Raw genomic sequence first — 21,413 nt, 5'->3', positions numbered from 1 at the left:
AAATATTTGTATTTTTATAATAATAAAAATGCTTTATTTTTTATTATTTTTCTATCTACGTGCCTTTACCAAAAGAACCAAAGAATATGAACTTCGTCAATCTACTGTTGGATGAAGGCCTCCACAAACTGTCAGTGGTGGAGGTTGTTTGACCATACTTCACGCTGGTCCATGCGGACTGGTGAAGGGAGAAATCAGAACTGGTTTAGATATCACTCGCCGCTGATGTTAGCCATGACCGAACTCAAGTGTTTTTTTTTATTCGTAAATGTCATGGGCGCGCGTGATCCAACCACAGAATGCCACTTTACCACACTTAAAAAAATAATGGATTTTTAAACATCAAAGTATAATGCAGTCACGACAGTTAATTGAGTCGCGAGGGGATAAATAATTACACCTGTAAATTGGATCCAGGTCTCCCTTGCCAAAGCAGCAATGTATCGCATTGAGATTGTATAAAAGACATTACTGTATGTGAAATAGGTCGGATATATAAATAAGACTAAACGGTACCAAAGAAGTCATGAATTGAACATGTTATTTTTGAAAGGGAAATTTAGATAAAAAGTAAACGGAGCTGACAATATGTTTTGCTGTTTATTTAATATTGTACAACTTTTGGGTAAAAATATGAATACTGGATATTTAACGATACAAAAAGAAAAAAAATACTGAAAAATACATTTTATATTTTTTTTGGTGAAAAACGAAGATAGTGTGTGAAAAAAAGACTTAAGTTCATTTTTAAAACAAGAGTTCAATATGTCCAGTAAAACATTTAAAAGTTTGAAAAAATCAAGTTATCGGTGTATTAAAACACCTATTTCTACTCCAAACAGGTTTACAGTACTGGACTCGCCATTAATTGTCGGTGTCAGTTAAGCTACAAATCTATTTTGAAATAACACTTCCATTCATAGCATTTGAGATACATCTTTAAATCGTCCTAACCTTAGACCAGCACTTATATTCCCTCAACAGCCCGGTGTTAAAAATCAAAGTGATCTGATTAATATCCTGGTGGTGTGTTGATAATCCACGAATGTAAAAAAAACACGAAATTATAAAACGTGTGATAATTAAAAACTGACAAACCTCAGACACTATTCAAGCTTACAGTTACAAGCTTAGAAAATAGACGTTTAAAAAAATATATATCAGTGAAATACTTTGCCGAAGACGAAAAGCAAATTATGGATCTAACACAACATTGTACAACAAAGACAAAAGTTGCATTAAAACCACGTTACGACAGCATGAGATGTATTACTCCAATGATGTTTGTCATCATTAGTTTCAGATATATCATGTTCCATTACAAAAGTATGCTTTACAAATTACCATGTAAAGCTTGTTGTGATCATATAAATCGATATTCATTACTCATAAACTGTACCAGTAATGCATCATTAGCGAATACTGTAATGCTTTTGTGACAAGCTATAAAATGTCAGTACAAATTTGTATTTCCACTAGCTTAAATACCATTTGACGAATCTATGTTATCTTAATTTCACGTAAATTACAGTAACTATCAGTGATTATATTGTATGTTAATAAAATTAGTAACTAATGTATGAAATCACCACAGTGCAAATGTCATCTTCGAAATATATTAAGTGCATTAATATTGTTACTATGAAAACAAAAGTATACCATACACATTCTTTGGTTCTTTCGGTAAAGTCACGTATATAGAAAAATAATAAAAATATGAATTCCTGCAGTCACGAAAGTTTGAAGAAACAATTTATACCATAAACGTTATGAAAAAAAACCGTACATAGTTGAAACAAGAGTCACGTGCCATACTGTGTTGATTCACCTGTTGGCCTAGACAGCCACTTAACTTGACAGAGCACTCTGTTCTGATGCAATTAAGCCAAAAACAGACAGTGGACATGGGATATGGAAGCAATTCATACTTTGCACATTCTACAGCAGAGGCTGTCTCCCATCCATGAGGGATGTCTCTTTGCGATGCTCAATATCGTGCATTAAGGCTGATGGATTATGAGTTTTTTATTATTATTTGTATATTAAATGTATTACCACAGTTAAAGGCAGTGAGTTCCTGGGTTAAAGCAGTGCAACTTAAATTTTTTCGCAATTCATATCTGTGGAAAACGACCAATCCCGCTGGCGGTTCCATGTGTTTCATTTGCCAGGGGTAATGCCCTATTCAGTTGCAGTGTGGCGGAATTAGACTACTCCAGTATTGTTAGATATATCAGTGCGGAGATAATAAAGGATCGGAGAGTCAATGAGCACAGCAAGAAAGATAGAGGGTAGGCATTCAGAGAGAGAGAGAGGGCCAAAGGCAGAGAGAGCAGAACGATATTGAAAGGGTGGATGGGTGGAGAGGAGCCAGGCAGCGGAGTTGAGGTGTTAAGTCGGGAACACAAATCGACGTGTTGTGCATAAGTCTGGTAAATGACACGATTTGGCTTCACTTAACGTGCGAAAGGAACCGGGGTTGTAAACGCTGCTTGAGCGATGCTGCTTGTAAAGAACGGTACAGATGGCACGATGGGTCAATGCAAAGTCGGCTTACTGACGATAATTTTTCATCGACAACATTTGTTGTGGTCGATATTTCCCAGGCCCCTTTGAAACTGGTGTCCGCCCCCCCCCCCCCCCCACATCGGTAAGAGCAGCACATAACGCTAATTACATTATCTGGCAGCTCACGTATGAGGAAAATATGAAGTGCATGAATGAAATTGCTACATTCACTATTCTCTTGAGAATATAAATACATGTTATTTTTGCGGATTTGGACGTCAGAATGTAGCCATTTATTGCCGATATGAATCTTCACCGAGTAAATTAAAATGCATGAGTGTGTTTTCTAAATGAACTGGACTCTGGCTCCGTGGAGAATGTGAAGATTAATTAGAATTCAGCGGACTACGGCTCAAGTGCAGTAAAGTTTAAATACACGTAATGCTGATGCAATACTCCAACGTTGAAGTGATTTTAACTCAAATGAATATTGAAGTGGTGTTCGTCTCCCGTTTACAGCCCTGGGCCACGTGATCATAGAGTGGCACCGATTTTAACAACCCCTGAGGTGTGATGGGCCACATCAACCCCCGACCATGTTTTTTTATTCTCCACCTTCAGATCTCGATCTGCTCGCTCTACCACTGGCCCCTCGGAGAACGATGCTATTGAAGAGTTTCTTCCTTGCACGAGTGCCTGTACGACCACTGTCGTTCAATTAAATCGACCAGCTGATCAAACGTGGGTCTCTCCACCGGTTCCGCATTCCAGCAAGCCAGCATCAGTTCGTACCTGTAGATAAATAACGTATAGAGTATATTTAGTTATTTTTTATTTCACGATAATTTTTGCACTTTTTGTAAACAAAATACATTCACAATTCTGCCAGCTGATTGACAATAATATCTAATGCGTGCTAATCGCACCCCTGTTTTGTGCGTTTGGCGACGTACATACATACATTTGTTTATACTTGGGCAAAAGTAGAGATGTAGCCGTGCAATTACTTGCTCATGCAACCGTTACTCTTTCGTGCTGGTCAGATGGGAGTACAGGTACCCGCAATTTGCCCCACTTCACCCCACCACATGTGACCTACTGATCGAATAGCTGTGGCCTCCCCATTTATACTGCTGGGTGGACAGAGGCGGGAGGATTGAGGAAGCTTCCTCATTGCTTCAAGTGCCATGCCGGCGACCTCTGGATTGCTAAGTATTTACACCACTGCAGCATACGTGCATACATGCGAATGGGATTTAACATTTATTTCTGTAATCATTTTTTTAAAGTGTTTCTCGTGTGCTATTTTGTATCTGCCAGAAAATAAAACAAAAATCTATATCTAGCAGTGCAATAGAATGTCTGGTAACAGTAATGATGATGCGTATCCCCACCACAGTCAAAGTACAATAGCAAAGTACATGTTCGCTTGATGAATGACATACATGTCAGTTGTATTGAATCTTGGTGGCGGCAATCTGTATCCCTCTTGGATCATCTGGTAGAAGCTGGAGTCCACTCTGATGCCACTGTAGGGTGTCTCACCTATCAGAATCCAACACATGGCATTGGACAAGTGGTACACATATAACATTAAGAATTATACATAATGAACAGAGTAGATCTCCTCTTATCTGTGGTGATACTGAGGTAGAATATTTTGATATCGGCTCCTGAGTTTTGAAATAAACGCTCGTAACTCGCGCGTTATCGGATTAATTATTCCACGCACCTCTTATCCATGAAAACCTTGAAAATAATAGGAAGCTATTCTGTAATACAGAATCGGAAAATATTAATCGCAGATAACGGGATGAATAAGGCCGCTGATCAGATTTTTACAGCTACCACAGATAATAGGAGTCACTGGTAATAGGGCCGCAGATAACAAGACTTCTCTTGTAATAACTTACACACCTATGGAGCTAGGCCCTGTTAAGAGATCACTTGCCACTAATGTTAGTCATGGCTGGGAATCAAACTCGGGTGACTGGGTTCATAGCACAACACACAAACCACTGGTCGAAACATATACTTTGTAAAATTTTGATTTAAAGCTTTCGTGACTGCAGGGATTCATATTATTGGACTTTACCGAAAGAACCAATACTATATACTTTGTAGTATTGTATGGACTAAATGGTAATGTACTTCAAATTGCATACTATTATAAATGGATAAATTGCTTTATTTAAAAATGTGTTCTCAGCCAAAATGTTACAGGCAAGAATTTAGTGCTCTAAGTGTTCTTTTTGCATGTTAGAAACTGTCCTTCAAAATGTCTGACAATTTGCTAATGAATTCCATCTTTAAGCGAAAATACATCTCTCCCTATTATTGCCACATTTTTTTTTTAAGTTTTAATTTTAATTTTCCAGATTTAGAATTTCCATTAGCCTACAAGCTGCTCTACCAGCCGCGTTGAGGTAACTTTGGGGCCCCAGTACATAATATTGCAAAAGAAGTTCAACATACATACATAGCACCCCCGTCTCGTCAGGCTGATGCACATCACACAGCAAGGCATTTTTTCCCTAAGATGATCATTTCCTTGTGAAGGTGGGAATGATTGTTGTCTGTCACCGAGAGAGAAGATTTCCCACAGGAGGATGCCATAGGACCAAACGTCGCTCTGGCCTGTGTACAGGCAGTGGAAGATGCTCTCCGGGGACATCCACTTGACGGGAAGACGAGCCTGCCACGTGTGAACACAGCACACACAGACACAGAGACAGTCAGAACCTCCTCCTTGAGTTCTCTGCCTAAGGGGCAGGTTGTTGGTTTTAAGTGCCCGTTTTTTCAATTCATCAAGCAGCACCTGGCTATATCTACTCCTTGTCCATTGCCGCAACAATCTTCGAGATCTCCATTTAGCCAGATTTGTCTCTGACAACATTACCAAACCAGATCCTTCACCGTCTGTGATTGTTCCAAGTAAACCTACCTCCTCCTCAACACAACTCTATTACTTCTCATTTAAAGCAATACAATAGTGAGACGAGGATTCTCAGAACCTTTAGACACCGGTAAAGGTCTGATATGCGTTGCCGTTTAAACATGTGGTAGCTGGCTCACCCAGGGGGGCTAATACCAAAGAGAGAGTACCGAGCTGAGATCCTGTGTTCAATTCTGGGCAGCCACCCGTGATTAAATGTGTTCTCAAATGTAATGGCAGTGGCCATTGTATGGTCTCAGCCCGCTCACTGACAGCAGGTCAAAATATGCTCATGAAATGTGTTTTTCATATAAATGAGCCTCTCCTATTTCCAGGGGCTCACATTTATGAGTGCACCGGATGATTGACGGGTGGTAGACCGTTATTTACACAGCACGATCGATCGCTGTCTCGTGTTTGGAGAAATAGGTCTATTTGAAGTGACATTATTGCCATGTGCCATGTTCCATACATGTCGTGCTGACTATGTAAAATTATATTTTTAAAATCTGAAGCAATGTGTGATGAATTTCGATTAGGACGTTGTCTTTCCGACAGGTCTGATTCTTCACCTGAGGACGGCTGCTTGCGTTGTGGCCGAAACGTCATGAGAATTTTATTATGTTTTATTTTTATTATTTTATTATTTCCCTTCTACGTGACTTTACCGAAAGAACCAATAATAACAATGTGTGATGGTTCTTACAACGTTCTATATATATGAAAAAAAATCCCCTTAAAGTTTGATTTTAAAAAAACCCTCACCTATTTTAAAGTGTACAGGGATAAGGGGTGTGACTTTAATGTATTTAAACAAACTCAACATATTGGTCAATAGCACTGCCATTAAGAGGACTATATATAAAAATAGACGTTTTGGGCAATGGCTCTTCATCATAGCAGAGAGAAGGATTAATAGTTGGAGGCTGGACTATACACAGTCAGCTCCTGCCAGAAATTATGTTCGTACAAAAATCTTTCCAGATTAATATCCTTCAGTTAACAGTTCATAAGTCACTTGTGGTTGTGCAGTATCAAACAATCGTGTGGGCCGTGCGACACGGGCTGTGACCAAAGACAGGCCGTGACTCAAGCCATGGACTCACGTTCCCACGGATGACGTAGTTGGAGTCGTTGTCGATGTCTCGAGCCAGGCCAAAGTCGCAGATCTTGGCGACGCGGCCGCTCGTAATCAGGACGTTCCGAGCAGCCAGGTCACGATGGATGCACTGGAACAGACAGGAGTGCGTGACATTTCAGTCCCATGCGTCAACTCTGCATAACACATCGGAATAATTGACACAATTCCATCATTGCAGGACCCTTTCGAGAGGCTCCACGAGGCATTCTTGGATAAATAAAGGTAATTTAGAATGATCGTAAAAGATATAACATAACTTTGAAATGTCTCTCGACAATTCCATTTGAGTTGTGCAGCATGCATTTGCGTGGGTGATGCAGCAGGGGTCTGCATATTTTACTAAAATTACTTCGAGGATTTTTTGTATATTATTCAGGGACTTTTTTTTCTTCCTACTCTATAAATAAAACGCTTGGCTGCCATAGTCACTCCAATCCTGGCATGAAGGTTTCTCACTGGGCACGCTCTTTTACTGCAAGTGGAAAAAATCACACCGGGCTCAATGTGTTGACTGTATTACTAACACGCGATACTGAAACAAGACGAAATGTGAGAACCCATGCATGGGAGATGACGCGAGCGTCACTTAGTCGCTGATTGGCTGAAGACAGGCCCCTTGTTGTTGTCTGTGCTGTCTCGGAGAAAGATGGCAACGATCGAACCTGACGTTACTCTGATCCACCCAAGTTCTTAAATTGTTCTGTGCTCGAATATCACAACTCATGCGCGTTCACGTTCAGAATGTGACAGCTTCACGCCGGTTCCTTCCCCCACTCTCTGTGGATATAATTATTTGCCGTGGTGTGAAAATGCCTCATGCGTGGATTTAGTTCATTTAGTTTGCCTCATCAGAGGGGCCAGGAAACGTCTGAAACAAAAGATTAGGCAGAATGCCACGGAACTGAGAGTAGCTCACACAGTTATGTATATTCAGTCTCATGTTAATTACGATGCAGTCCAATAAGGTCAAATTATTTTGGTGTCCAAGACAACACGATATGTGAAAGCTGCTTGGATTGGTACTGTACAGTTTCAGAGCCAGAGGCTATATATTTTATTGGCATATTCAGCTTTAAAATGGTTGACAAAACTCAGAGATTATAAAATTGTCATATGTTAATTTACAGCCGTTTGTTAATTAACGCTTCGTGTGGGTCACGGGGGTTATTTGACCATAGTTCACCACTCTGGTCAGTGCGGGTTGGTGAAGGGCATTCCCAGGACCGGTTCATATATCACTCGACACTGATGTTAGCCATGGCCGGGAATCTACCTCAGTTTGTCAGGTTCGTAGCGCATCTCACTAACTAACCACCCGTGCCACCGCTCCCGTTATGTTATACATTTGGAAGGAAGGGAAGGAGATGGGGGAAGCCTTGACCAGCAGTGGGAAGTTACAGGCTGAAAAATAATACGGAGAAAAATATACGAGAAACAATGCAAATACGACGGTAAAAACAAAAAAAGATTTGATTTTAAAATGTAATCTTGCACGTGAATGACTGGGGAGGTTGAATCGATACATTTCTAGATGACAGTAAATGGAAATGAGAACTTCTGCCAGGGCTGGCTTCATCGGATAAACCCGTTCTTAAAGTGTCTTTACAGCTGGGCAATGGGGAATATGTTGTCTGGAACAGTTGCAAACACTGACAGACCACAATCGCTCCACCATTACCTTCTACGGGAAATTGCAACATGCTTGGTTCTTTCGCAATCACAAAATGACTTCTCGGAAAAGGAAGTGTGTGTTCCGTGCACATGATAGTTTTCTCAATGTGCTGTAATTCGGCGAAACATTCATCTGCAAACCTGTGCGAAACAACACCACAGAGATTCCGTAGACTACGTTCCCATTTACCTGGCCGCAAAAACCTTGGTCGTAATTTAAAAAAAAATCCTCTACTCCCTCTCTATCAGTGTCGCCCATTGCCTTCCGTTCCGTTAGCTTCAGCGAGCGATGCAATAGCTCTCCGATGCATTTTCGTGGAGTTGTACTGCCACGTATTGTTCGGTATGATGTTCAACGTTTCGCTCTGCGTGCTGGGAGCTCCTTCAGGAACTGAAGAAGAAACTGAAGAAGAAAGCTCTCCAGTTCCTATAGAAGCGCCTAGCAAGTGGAGCGAAACGTCGGACATCGTGCCAAACAACGTGCGGCATGACCCAAAAAAACATCGGAGAGCTAAGGAGCACAGCCACAAAATCCCACGTGCAAACGCCGCGTTCTCTCTCTGCCTCCCATTAGTTGGCACGACAGTAGACCGTCTTCACCTGCTTTTCCTTGCATCTTCAAATCAACGACCTCCCCTTTATTGTCAGCGCTGTGCCAGTGAATAACGTTGCAATGTGTGACGACATTGCCAAAGTTAAACAAACGTTTTCATTTTTACGTTGTTACTTTTAAGGAAAAACCCACTTCCGTGAGCTCAAATGAATCGCGACGGTTTGCTTCGACACAATACGTTTGCACATAAATATTGTCGGTTGCAAAATGTCTCATCTGAACAGGAATAAAAGAAGTGATGAGACGAAGAAGGAAATTAGGGACTGAACGGACATTGCTGCGCAGGCAAAGCTGAAAAAACATAACCTCACCACATTCGTTATTAATGCTGCCTTATAAGGGAAAATAGAGGATAGACTGGCTTTCCGGGCAAAGGACTTTCTTCAGAGCTTATCCTCTCAGACCTTCTTCCTCTGTCTGCCCCAAAGATTAGCGTCGTTGACTATGTACGGTGCAAAGTAATCAACATACATACAGACACATATATTCATACAATATTATTAGTCGGGGTTAAAACATTAATGTGGGTGGGTGGTTTAAATTACGAGTTTGAAGAATTATTGAAGAGCATTGACCGGTGTTGATATTTTTTCTCTGCTTCCAATTTTGTGTTGACGGACTGGAGAATAAATGTGAATATAGAACAAAACTGCGTAAATCTATAGATCCAAAGAGCCGTCACTACAAATGATTTTCCATTTATGTACGAAGTGGAGCTATTTATTGTGAGAGAAAAAATATATATATTTCTGCCCAAAATATTAGCTCACATTCTTTGAGGAAAGGAAGGCCATTCCCTTGGCAACATGGAGAGCAAAACTGAGAAGATCTTGAAGGTCCAAAGGGAGGTTGTCAGCTTCCTCCATCTCTGCCAGCAGTGCATTTTTGCCATCTGTAATAACGCAACACCACAGAGAAACATTATGCGTTGGAAAATCAATAAGGTCAAAAACAGGGAAGCAATCACCGTTACACAGATGTCCAAACAGAATTCACCCAAAAGCTATGTTTTTCAAAGCACGTGAAATATGTGAATCAAATTTTAAGTTGACAGCTGTATTCTCCCAAATATCTATTGATCCCAAAAATGTGCCAGCTTTTAATGCTGGATATAAATTTATCGAAGGTGCTGCTTTTAGAAAAGCCACACTACTGATTATTATTTCTTTTTAAAATGTAATCACCAGGCAATCTCAGATTTTTAAGTCTAGGCTGGTATTTGTTTGTAAGTCTATGCTTATTGCTGTTATGATACACGGTACATACCATCCAGGCTCTTGCATTCCACATAGTCCATCTTTGCACCAGCACGTTCTGGGAAGTCCACTTGGGCCATACTTGCATTCATCTGACAGTAGTCATTGCTCTCTGCCTTGGTCTCTCTCAGACTTGGAAACAAACACGTGTAACATTAAATCAGTCATCCTACGTTAGCGTTGAAGAACTGCACCTCCCAGAATTGCCGTGCACCTCTGCGTATGTTTAACCGAATAACAGACATAAAATAAAATAAACATTCTAATAATTCTTAATCCATCAATGAGTGAAGGCCTTCACATGCCACGTGTCATGGAGGGTTTTTGACTATACTTCACCATGCTCGTCAGCATAGGTTGCTGAAGGGGGGGAAATGGTAGGACCGGTTCTGATACCACTATTACTGCGCTATCCCAGTCACAGGTTTAATCACGAAAGTCAAATTATCTTAAAATTTCTTCGCATTTGTGTGTGGTAGATGATCCATTGCTTTGCTGTGCCTTACTTTAGGAAGTTCTTTATCGACTGCATATTGGAGTAGTTAGACAATTTATTCTTCACAATCTCGAGGCTGAAGTCACTTTTCTTCTTCTGCAAAAAGTTGAGGAGGTCTCCAAAGCAGCAGTACTCAGTGATGACCAAAGTCGGACCTACAACAACATCATCAAGATTGGGCATCAAAGAACAAATGAATATATGCAAACTGCTCATATTTGAGAGGTATCCAACAAATAATGTGATGACCCAAGAAAGGACATCATCCACAAAGTCAGGTTTTGTTGAGGGGAGTTACAGAGTCGTCTGTGGAGAGGTGATACAATACACAATGAAGATAACACCAATATTGTAGTGTTAAGTGTCTCAATGAAGCCAGAGATAGGTTCTCTCGAAAAAGCACGCAAAATGTGGGCTGCCAAGTTTGCCCAGGGCACTGACTGATGTTCGCCTTGGGTAAGAATCGAACTCGGTTCGCCGCGTTCACAGTGCAGCATGTTAACTACTGCACCGCGGATACCTGGAGCACAAATGGAATACAGTATTTAAAAATCTCCAGCGTGCGACTGATAATCCAGCGCAGACCATACCAAATATAACGACACAATGCCCGATCCAAAAACACGAAGGAGACATCACAGGGATACACTCTGCTGCTCCTGACACAGTTATCAGGCTTGACCACCTGGATGTGAAACTGTTGTTGTTGCTGTTGTTATTGCTCTGCATCTACATCAGCCGTACGTTAAGAAGAAGACGAAGCACCACCTCAACCACGTCAGCAGATTGTAATCAGTTGCCTGATCGGATATCGTTACAGGCGTGGTATTACTGGTAGGAAACGTAGTGGACTGGAAGCCCAACCGGGATTAATTCACAGTAGGCAGGGGATTAATTGTGTATGTCTGTGGATGTCTGTCCACGTGGGAGGGGTGGGGCTGGGTGGAGAGGGGAGGGTAGGGAGGGGCTGGGTGGGGAGGGGAGGGTGAGGAGGGTGGGGAGGGTGGGGCTGGGTGGGGGGTGGGAGGGGTTGTGCTGGGTGGGGTGGGGCTGGTTCGGGAGGGGTTGTTCACCCCGTGGTGCCCCCCCTCACAGTTGGACATTTTTGCGGAATACACCACGTGCCGCCATTGACCCTGGCCACTGACCGAGCACTCAACGTTCCTACCAGCCCCCTCCGCAGTAATGTGTTAAACGGCGGCGTCTGAGCTGACCTTCAACGGTGCAAGCCCCCAGCAGATTAACGATGTTCAGATGATGACCCAAGTGGCTCATTATCTTCAGCTCCGACATTAGGGCCTCTTTCTCACTGGAGTGAGCACCGGCTGGTGAAATCAAACCAACCACACACAGATAATTAATTTGATACATTTACGGCACTTGTTGTATGAAGGTATTCCCATGCCCTGTTCATCATGTGGGTTGTGTGACCCTACTTCATGTCTATATATATTTTTTATGTCAAAGTGATTTTTTTCCCAAATGAGCTCATCTTCAATTTACAGACCAGCCCTGAGTCAGGAGTGGAAATTCCACATTCCTTTGGCGCCGTGGTGGTGGGGGGGGTGAATCTGTCTCTAGGACAACCACTGTAGATTTCTCCACAGAGTGCTAAGACCATTGAGGGACGATGGGCTGAGTCAACCACCAACCAGGATTTGGACTCACACGCAGGACTACGGTACATATACTGTGGAGTCAATTTGTTGCACCCATTCAACACGGTTCTTCAAGAAATGTTTAAGAATGGACCGGTCAAGACTTGTGTTCAGTATTTGATTATATTATGAATAAAACGTTTGGTGGTTAATGCAGACTTGATGCCTTACAATAGGCATTTGGTGTTTGAACATCTTAACACCTCCTGTTTTATTGCCAAATAGGGTAAACCCTATTCTTGTTTTCCCCCTCACTATTTTTATACTGATAAAAAGGTCCTATAGAAGTCGAATGTATGATCACCCAAAAGCCACAGCTGATTTAACAGCACTGCAAAATATCTGGCTTGTTCTTGATTGAGGTGAGTAAAAAAACTACCATCTGTCCAAAAAAGCGAAGTTAATGTATATTTAATTATTCCTTCCTTTTTAGTTTCTTGCCCAGGGGTAGGAGGTCCCTGGCTCATATTTCCTCCATCCTATCTGATCCCACACCCCCGTCTTTGCCTCGCAACACCAAGCTCAACACACGGGTTCTGGAGCCAGTAATAAGAGAAAGTTTGATCCTCTTTCCCATCCCCTTTCTTGCCAGTGCCGTTCAGGTGACAACGTCACTGCGTGCAGTCTAACGTCAAACCCAGGACCCGTGTATAATTAGTCTCAATCAATGGACGATTGGGAGCAAAGACCTCAGGACAGCCGAATGTGAATGTGCAGCTGAACACCGAAGTCCTTGCCCTCAACAACCAACTGCAGCAACCCCAGACCTCACATGCCCTGTGTGTGGCCAAGTGTGTGCCACAGACATTGGGCTCCTGAACCACATCAGGCCGTAGAAGCCAAAACAACTCGACTATTCTCCCTGAGCGACAGCCAATGAATGTTCACTGCTGCGAATTGGTGTTGAAACATAATTGAAGGGGATGGATATATTGGCCGTTTTTTTCTCTCTCTCTCTCCAGAATCCACTTGATAAGTGGAAGTAGGTTGTAATTATAGGTAAACAACAGCGAGAACAGGCGAGAGAGACAGTGCAAGTGCTGGATCTTCGGAAGCGTTTTGAGAGAAGATGGCAGAGGCTACAAGAAGCCCAGAGCTCCAATTTCCAAAGCGGCAGCAGCATTCAGCAAGAACAGAAGAACTGCTAATAAGATGGATGAACATGGCATCTCAGAAGAGACTTGTAAAGACTCCAGCATGGAGCGTGGTTTTCTATATTTGGCGGTGATGGGAACGCTGAGGAAGGAAGATGCGATAAGAAGACTGGAAAGCTTTGATGTGTGGATGCGGCACCAAATGGAGAACATCATTGGCATGGAATTAAAAAAGGGAAAAGCGCAGATGTGAGAGTGGGTTCAGGAGGAAAGAAGTTGAACTCTAACTCTAACAATTCACAGATGGAAAAGATTTGGACTGTTAATATACATGGTGGTCCAAATGGCTTGTGACCCCCCCCCCCCCCCACATTTAATTTTCTAAAAACTTAAGTATTTTTAAAGTAACGTTTAATTAAAACATGAATGGATATGCAAATGAAAAAAGTGTTCAATTAATTGGGGGATCACAGAGACATCTGGGCCGCACTGCAGTTCGAGACTTGCTGAACGAAGCTTGGGGAGGTAGGAGGGGGAATTACCACGACGTAGAGACAAGAACGCATTGATCAGTGATGCGAAGAAATGTGAGGCCGTATGGGGAAATGCATGGGGAGGCACAAGGATGGAGGGAACTTTAGGTAGAGAACTCAAGTGACCGAATGAGCGATGGACCGCGTTATTTCTTGCACGAATTACGAGAAATGGTTTCTGCAGAACGTTAAATGCACGCGGCACGTGCCACCGGTTATTGTGCGCTTGCTGTGGCTCCTTCAAGAAGCGAGGTTTCCCTTTCGACAAAGCGACGCGTGGGGAGGGTGGTGGCTCAGCCAGTCTACGTACGTTTAAGCATCTTCACAGCCACGTTGGTGGAAGTGTCTTCATTGAGAAGGCCGTGCGCTGCGGCCTTCACGACCTTGCCAAAGGCCCCGGAGCCCAGTAGTTTCCCTGCGAGAAACGGTGAGCTCAGGCCTCGTCTGCATTGCACGTGCCAACCACCAGCGACCACATGCTACGGCGGACGTGGCCACACCATGGCTCGCGAAAGCATTGCGACTCCCGGGCATTTTAAGTATACGCTGTACTTCTTTCGCACCGCACGTTGACAATCGTGCTCATCGGAGGCACGAGGAAATCGGAGGTGCGAAGTACAATTACGACTCAACAGACAGTAGATGCATATACAACTAAAATTATTTTTCAACTCAGTACCAGCATTATTATATCTATGGAAGTGGGAGCAGCCTGGGGCACTAGCTCCTGGCAAGTGCAGTGAGATGGATATATCGCAGCTTCGTGGTCAGCGGTCCATCGGCCTGGAACTCACCACCCTCTGGAGTTCAGCCGAGTGGAGGCCCTTCTGCCGGTAGTGGTGTGAGTAAGCAGGGCCAGAACTTTATGGTATTTATCAAACCGTTTTATTCTGCAGTCCACAAATTAAAATGTCGCATGGTTCAGATGTCTTGTGACTCCAATTAATAAATTGACTCCTAACATTTTTTTCATTTTCAAAGTCATTTCTGTTTTTAATAAAACCTCTCTTTAAAAACATTTAAGTGTTAGATAATTAAATGAGTGGTCGCAAGACACCTGGACTACCCTGTACATTGGCGTAGAAGTACTTTAATTACAATACAATTTGTTTAAGCTCACCAAAGACAAGCTTATTTCGTGGAAACTCCCACTTGTCGTCGTACGGTAGCTGCGTTGGGTCAATGTAAATGTACGAGTTTCCATTGTTTACTGCTTCAATCATCTTCCAGCGGATTTCGTACCTGGGTCGCTGAAAGGGGAACAGTTGGCAGCTGTCAGGATTCAAAGTACCGCAATTCAGGGTCGTCCTGCTGTTCACTTTGAAAGCCTGATGTTAAAAATCCTAACTTGTGCTGCGTTGTGTGGCAGTCCCCAATACTCACAGTTTTGTATTTGTAGAGAAGCACAATGAATCCGACAAGCAGCACACATGTCACCGCGATGACAGCAGTTATGGACGATGTGTCGGTCACATGGACCGTTTTTGGGCGGATTATTTGGCCTGCACGAAGAAGGAGAGCGAGAGAGAGAGAGATGAACACTTTGAAGAAATCGAAAATTGTAGTAGGGCAGTTCAAATTATCAACGGTAAATAACTTCAGAATAAATCGTAGAAGTTAGCATACTTGTAACAGAGATCCAGAAGGGCACTGAGATATTTCGGTCGGCGTTCTGAGCGAAGAAGGAGTATTCCCCATTCTCATTGGCTTTGACTCGTAACAGATTCAGCTCGAACTTGTACCTGTGGGGTTTAGTGAAAAGAGAACATGGTCCAAGAAGTGCTTAAATATGGCGTTTAATGTCCACGATTGATAGCGCAACTTTGGGCAAGCCTAAAAAATGCAGCTCCCTAAGTTTATCTCTAATCAACCACGACTGCTCAAATGAGCAACATAGCAATGTTGGCATGGGCCACTGTGCAGGAAATAAACCCTACCCCTAACAATGGCTAAAGCCACTCCCTCTCTGTGGCCCACTGCCTGGGTCCCTCCAGCCCACGGGCCCCGGTGCAGTTGCTTGGCCTGGATACTTGACAGCAATTCGCACCAGCTAAAATATGACCAAATCACCCTACACACATCCCGCCTTGCTTGGATGGGTGACCCCCAGGGTTTGGCAGATGTTGTAGGCATGAGGCGAGGAGAGGGCAGTGCTTGCTGAGTGTCACTCCCTCGTATGTGTGTGATGGGTCTTCTCCAGGTACTCTGGCTTAATTCCAAATAATAAACATCGGAATTGGACACACATTACAACGGAGTAGGGCCCTCTTTAGAAAAAAAAGTTTTCCTGAGTAAACAATGCAATGTTTATAATTGTGAAACATGGCCACAGTAATAATTACACAGGACCACAATGTTATTCAGCGGTGATGCACAACGGTTGAGAATGTCTGTCCTTGCCGCCAAACGGTTGTGAGTTCAGCTCCTGCTATGGTGTCGTCTCTCAGCTCTGTATGAAGCTTCTGGAAATGATGCGGTAAGTCAAACACAGATACGGCAGGTACCCTCTGGATAGACTCAGTCCCACCAGAGAAATATGGAATGCTCATATCTGGCTCAGAGCTGCAAACAGGAAATTTAGTGCCACCCCATGCTCATTCGAGCTTAGAAAGCACGTGGAATGGAGTGTTGGGTCAAGCAGGAATGATAAACCTCTCAAACGAATTAGGATTAGCAATGGCCAAGTCCTTTACGTAATTCCTTCTCGTTGAAAATACACACGCATGCACGCACGCACCTGTGTCTGTCGTCGACGGATGACTTCTCAGTATGCTCGGTCTCATTGACCAGCTCCTCGCCGTGGTACCATGCCCAGTGGGTGATGGGTGGATAGGCCACCATTTCCACTTCCAGGGTTGTAGAATCCCCCTCCTTCAAGATTTTGTGGGTATCGGAGCTTTGCTTTGTTACGTTAATGAAGCCGTCATCTGCAACAGACCAACACTCGCAATGAACACTCATGCAGAACGCAATATCGTGTACATTCAAGCTGGTGGCGTAGGTGTTGCGTGTACGGGTATTACGGCAGCAATGGGTTTATTTTTTACGTGGAGGGACGGACATGGTAAGGTGTATCATCTGCTTATTTGTTTTGTGAATATACGTACTTTTACGCATCCCTTCAGCCACATTTTTGTATTTATATATTCCACAATGCTGCGAATGATTGTTATTGTGTTACGTTTAGATGGTCTTTCATCCGTAATTCATATAATCTCTGGTGATGGAGCGGTGCAAAAGCTTGACAACAATAATAATGTACACTCTCACAGCTTACCTACAACGACCAGTTCGACTGTTGCATTTTTGTAATTGTATTTCCTTCCTTCCATTCTTATTACGCTGTAACAAGTATAGCTGCCGGCGTCATCCGGGTGCACCGATGTGATGTAGAGGCACTCCGTCCGATAGTAGCCATTATCTACACTGTTAAATTGTTTCATGCCGTACGACACCTAAACACAACATTCAAATACATGTCTGAAAACAAACAACGCACTATTTTCCCATGAGGACATTTGTAACAGACGCCTGGCTTTATAGTGACAAACACAACCTCGAGGATGACACCAATGTGCGATGGAGTGATGAGGAGATCGCCTCATGCGCTACAGCGAGACGGATCGTGGCATTGCAAGAACCCACAAAGGGCGATCAGGCCATGGGGATGACTTCGCCTAGATAATGACGATTTGCTGAAAAGCAGGCAATTGATGAGTGGGTAATGCCTCACATTTGTAGAGCTGGCGGTCCACTTCAGTGGCCGACTTGGCCTGACGGAATTGACCTCGCAGAGGACAGAAAACATATCGCCTCGTTTTAGCATCACCCAGGAGGCATTGAGCTTCACGTTGTGAAAGTGGTCGACTGGAAAGAGAACCAGAGCAACGGCAACATGCGCTGTAACGTTGTATTCCACTTTGAAGAAACATGGGTTAAGATTATTTAGATAATTTGGCTACTGTAAATCTCCACACGATAAGCCACTTTGTTATTCAATTTTGACGTACAACTTTCGTGACTGCAGGAATTCATATTCTTTGGTTCTTTCGGTAAAGTCACGTAGATAGAAAAAATAAAAGTAGATAAAATAAAACTACGACGTTTCGATCACAACACAAGGGATCGTCTATCTACGTGACTTTGCCGAAAGAACCAAAGAACACGTTATTATTTGTGACCAGGTAGCTTCTGAAAAAGAAGCTAATAGCTCAGTGGCCTTTACCTGATACAATAAAATAGCTAAGTTTTATTTGTATATATTTTGTATTGATTTGCTTACCTTTCCTACACTTTTCACCCCTATTGTGTTTTTGAAATGTTTGTTGTTACATTCTGACCCGCCCCTACTGGACATCTGTGAAAAAATAGCTTTTATAGCTCATCGGATTCCCTCCAGTATAACTGAAGAATGATTCTGATTCCGAGGCTCCATTGTTACAAAGGAAAATTCCAAGAAGCGCTCACTCGCTCACTCTTCATCGGCACTTAATTTCCCGTTGAACATTTGAAAAGTCGACGCCTGAACCAGGATTTGAACCTCACGACCTTTCGACTTCGAGCGATTTACTCTCCCGCCTGAGCCGCCTGGCCGGTTTACATGTAAGCCGGTGAGAGCCAGTCCTTTAAACAAAAAAAATTCACGAGCAGCTGGTTGACTTAGCGTCTGTCACGTTCGCCACTGCACCAGCTTGCGCGGCGCTGATGTTGCCATTTGCATCACCGTCTGGTGGTGTCTCAGTTGAGGCATTGCCAAAATCTTAGGATATGATGTATAACAGCGTGTGATATTATTACTATTATTTACACGGTGAGGCAGCCCACTGAATTTGAGGTTCTGGTCCAAAGTGTAATTTAAACGGTATGGCTATATCGGCATTCTTTAATTAAATTATAAGACCGTAAATGCAGTTTATGAATGCGTTGTTGCGGTGGCTATAATAAAATAAAGACAAATTAAGCCAATTATTTTCTTCCAACAATTCGGCTCTCCCTTGAAAAAAAGACACTTAGCCTCTGATAGGCTAATAGAATATATCATGATAATAATGTAAATGTATAAAGCGCCCTTAAACAATCGTTCTCACGGCGCTATATATATAAGCTGGTAATATATATCGTAAATGACCTCCGATTAGCACGGTTGGCTATGTACGGTGCGACCGAAGTTTAACGTACGATGCAAAAATCAAGAAGTCACCATGGTCAGCACATCTCTCCAAATGTGTCCTATCTTCTGCCAGGTCCCACAGCTGCTGCGCGGTAGACACGGGCCCCTCCAATTTCTGCCTCTGACAGTCTCTCACCACCCTGTGGCCTGAGGTCTTCCCCTGGCTACGTTTGCATTTGAATCAGCAATGTGGCCGCTTGGTAATGATATATCTGTCATGGTTGATGCAAGCAAACGCTTCTAATTTAAATAACTTAATCTTGAAATTCACGCGCATTGTGACAGGGCTCAGTGCAGAAACATCCGTCCTGTTATGACTGTGTTCGCCAGATTCTAAGATGAACCGTGAAGTAATTACGCACCCCAATCGTGTCAATAAAGTCAAACATGTCTACACACACACACCTACCAAATTATAGGACGCAACACCCACTTCTATTATTATTACACGCTTTGTTTTAACTCACTCTGTTGTTGTCGTTGTTTTATCCTCAAATCTTGTAACTCAATTTTAACCCACTTCCCAATGTGGTATCGACTGCAAACTTGGTTATACTTATGTCATACTGATGACAATACTATATTCTATCATAAAAAATATATATATTTTTTAAACATTATTTTTTATATGTTATGTTTCGCCTTGGGTCTAATTGTCCACGCTCAACTCACGTTGGCTGTAATTGCCCACGGCCCCCTTACGTCGTGGCAAGCTTCGGGGCCACTTCCTGGAGTCGTGGAGTTCTGCCATTATTAGTACATTTAATACAAGCGTGTTTTTTTAACATCACTTATTTAAAATCATAGAGAGAGAGAGAGAAAAAACGTGCGTATCATGAACAGAGAATAATGTGTCATCCGCTCACTCAGTACGCGAATACAAAAAAACTGAAGGGAAAATCCTTACCTTTCTCAACAATCAGCTCAAAGATCTGCGACTCGACTTTCTTCTTGCCGAGGAATCCGATGCACATGTACTTGCCTTCCATGTCCATGCTGAGGTTTTCTATCCTCGCGCCTTCATCGGCGTTCATGGAGTAAGGAAAGTTCGGCGATCTGTTTGGCTCCGTGTCGGAGAAGATCCGCACCAGATGGCTTTGCTCCATGCCGTTGTCCGGGGAAATGCACGGGATGGTGACTGACTTTCTCTCGTTGCCGTACACCGTCGTAATTTCTCTATGCATAAACTTTGCAGAACCTGTAAAACACGCAATTTTTGTTTTTTGGTTTTGTTTTGTATTGAAAGTACACCATGCTATCGAGGCTGACTTTGAATTGGCGAGTGGTAAACGCGGCGGGAGATGTCAGAGGGAATATTCATCAGGCTGCACTTGGCCAAAGCCACCAACAATGTCTTGCAGTTAACTTTAAAATATTTGTTGTTACGACGTATAGCAAAACGGGCAATAGGTAAAGCGATCTCTACCAAAATGTTATTTGTTTCTAGTCAAATATGTAAAATCTCGCGGACTCAAGTTAGTAACATAAACGTGTACGTTGACACTTGGAAACCGAACGGCGTGCACTCAACTTCATTGGACCACACTCGCTTTCGCAGTCGCAACAACAGCAACACGTAGCCAATTTCAGTATTTGGAACCATGAACAAATTTAACGATACTATAATTATTATAGCTCGTGGTCATCGCTGACCCCTCTCTTAAAAACTCAACTTGGCCATCTTGATGGTGGAACCTTTACAATGGATTCGTATTCGAGTGTGCCATGTTAAATAACCCCCTGCATCAAAATGTGTACAGATGTAAAAAAAACGAATGCAGCATACATAAATATAAAAATTAACAGTGCAGGACAAGATGAAAAGCAAATATTTAGTTTGTATCCCATTACAACGGATTATATTAAAGAAGCAGAAATATAACGTAGGATACACATTCTTACACAAGCCTGCGCACAACAGCAGCACAAAGGAATATCCCGGCACAGCTGTCATTTTGCATTCACGTAAATCCGTCGCTTCTCAGCTCGTCTTGCCAATGTGTCAATCTGGACGTCGTAAATGTCTGTCCCTCTGGCTAAATAGCCCATCTCGCATCGCCACGTCACTTCCCATACGGAGCCGCATTGCCTAATAGGCTCTTACATACTTTTGATGTCAGGTTTTTTTCGCTTCCCGCTGTACAAGGCATCATTAATGTTGCCGTTTGATTTTTTTTCACGTAAACAAAAGAGATATATGATTCTCGAAATAGATGTTTAGTTTACTACCACATGTTTGAAAACCCATGCATTATTTAGAATCTAAATTTGAGCAAATTTAAATGTGTAATGACAGTCGAGTCTACCTGCGGTGTGAGTGGACTGGTAGCTACGGGAG

General features: G+C 42.8%; 1 protein-coding gene across 1 annotated transcript; it reads right to left on the bottom strand.

Moving 5' to 3' along the window:
- Window positions 1-587: 587 nt before the first annotated feature.
- On the bottom strand, window positions 588-21,104 carry LOC116943571 (mast/stem cell growth factor receptor kita-like). The gene is made up of 17 exons (XM_032956512.2): window positions 20,978-21,104; window positions 19,983-20,273; window positions 17,639-17,772; window positions 17,183-17,360; window positions 16,643-16,832; window positions 15,532-15,647; window positions 15,289-15,407; window positions 15,026-15,155; window positions 14,216-14,320; window positions 11,835-11,945; window positions 10,631-10,775; window positions 10,135-10,256; window positions 9,639-9,760; window positions 6,550-6,672; window positions 5,092-5,203; window positions 3,954-4,053; window positions 588-3,300 (listed from the first exon to the last, which is right to left on the bottom strand). The coding sequence occupies exons 1-17, from the start codon at window positions 21,027-21,029 to the stop codon at window positions 3,174-3,176; spliced, it is 2,277 nt and encodes a 758-aa protein (XP_032812403.2). The 5' UTR covers window positions 21,030-21,104; the 3' UTR covers window positions 588-3,173.
- Window positions 21,105-21,413: the final 309 nt, after the last annotated feature.

The sequence above is a fragment of the Petromyzon marinus genome, chromosome 18 (assembly GCF_048934315.1).
Source record: "Petromyzon marinus isolate PM22_M1 ecotype Great Lakes invasive population chromosome 18, UKy_Petmar_22M1.pri1.0, whole genome shotgun sequence".
NCBI classification, from domain to species: Eukaryota; Metazoa; Chordata; class Hyperoartia; order Petromyzontiformes; family Petromyzontidae; genus Petromyzon; species Petromyzon marinus.
Note: the sequence above shows the minus strand (reverse complement) of the source record. Positions and strands in the feature narration are given on the sequence as shown.

Excerpts from the sequence above, each read along its gene's own strand:
- LOC116943571 (XM_032956512.2), bottom strand. The coding sequence starts at position 21,029 with ATGACAGCTGTGCCGGGATATTCCTTTGTGCTGCTGTTGTGCGCAGGC. Across the intron at positions 20,274-20,977 it reads GCTGTTGTGCGCAGGCTTGT|GTTCTGCAAAGTTTATGCAT; the intron begins GTAAGAATGTGT and ends CGTGTTTTACAG. Across the intron at positions 15,408-15,531 it reads CTTCTGGATCTCTGTTACAA|GCCAAATAATCCGCCCAAAA; the intron begins GTATGCTAACTT and ends TTCTTCGTGCAG.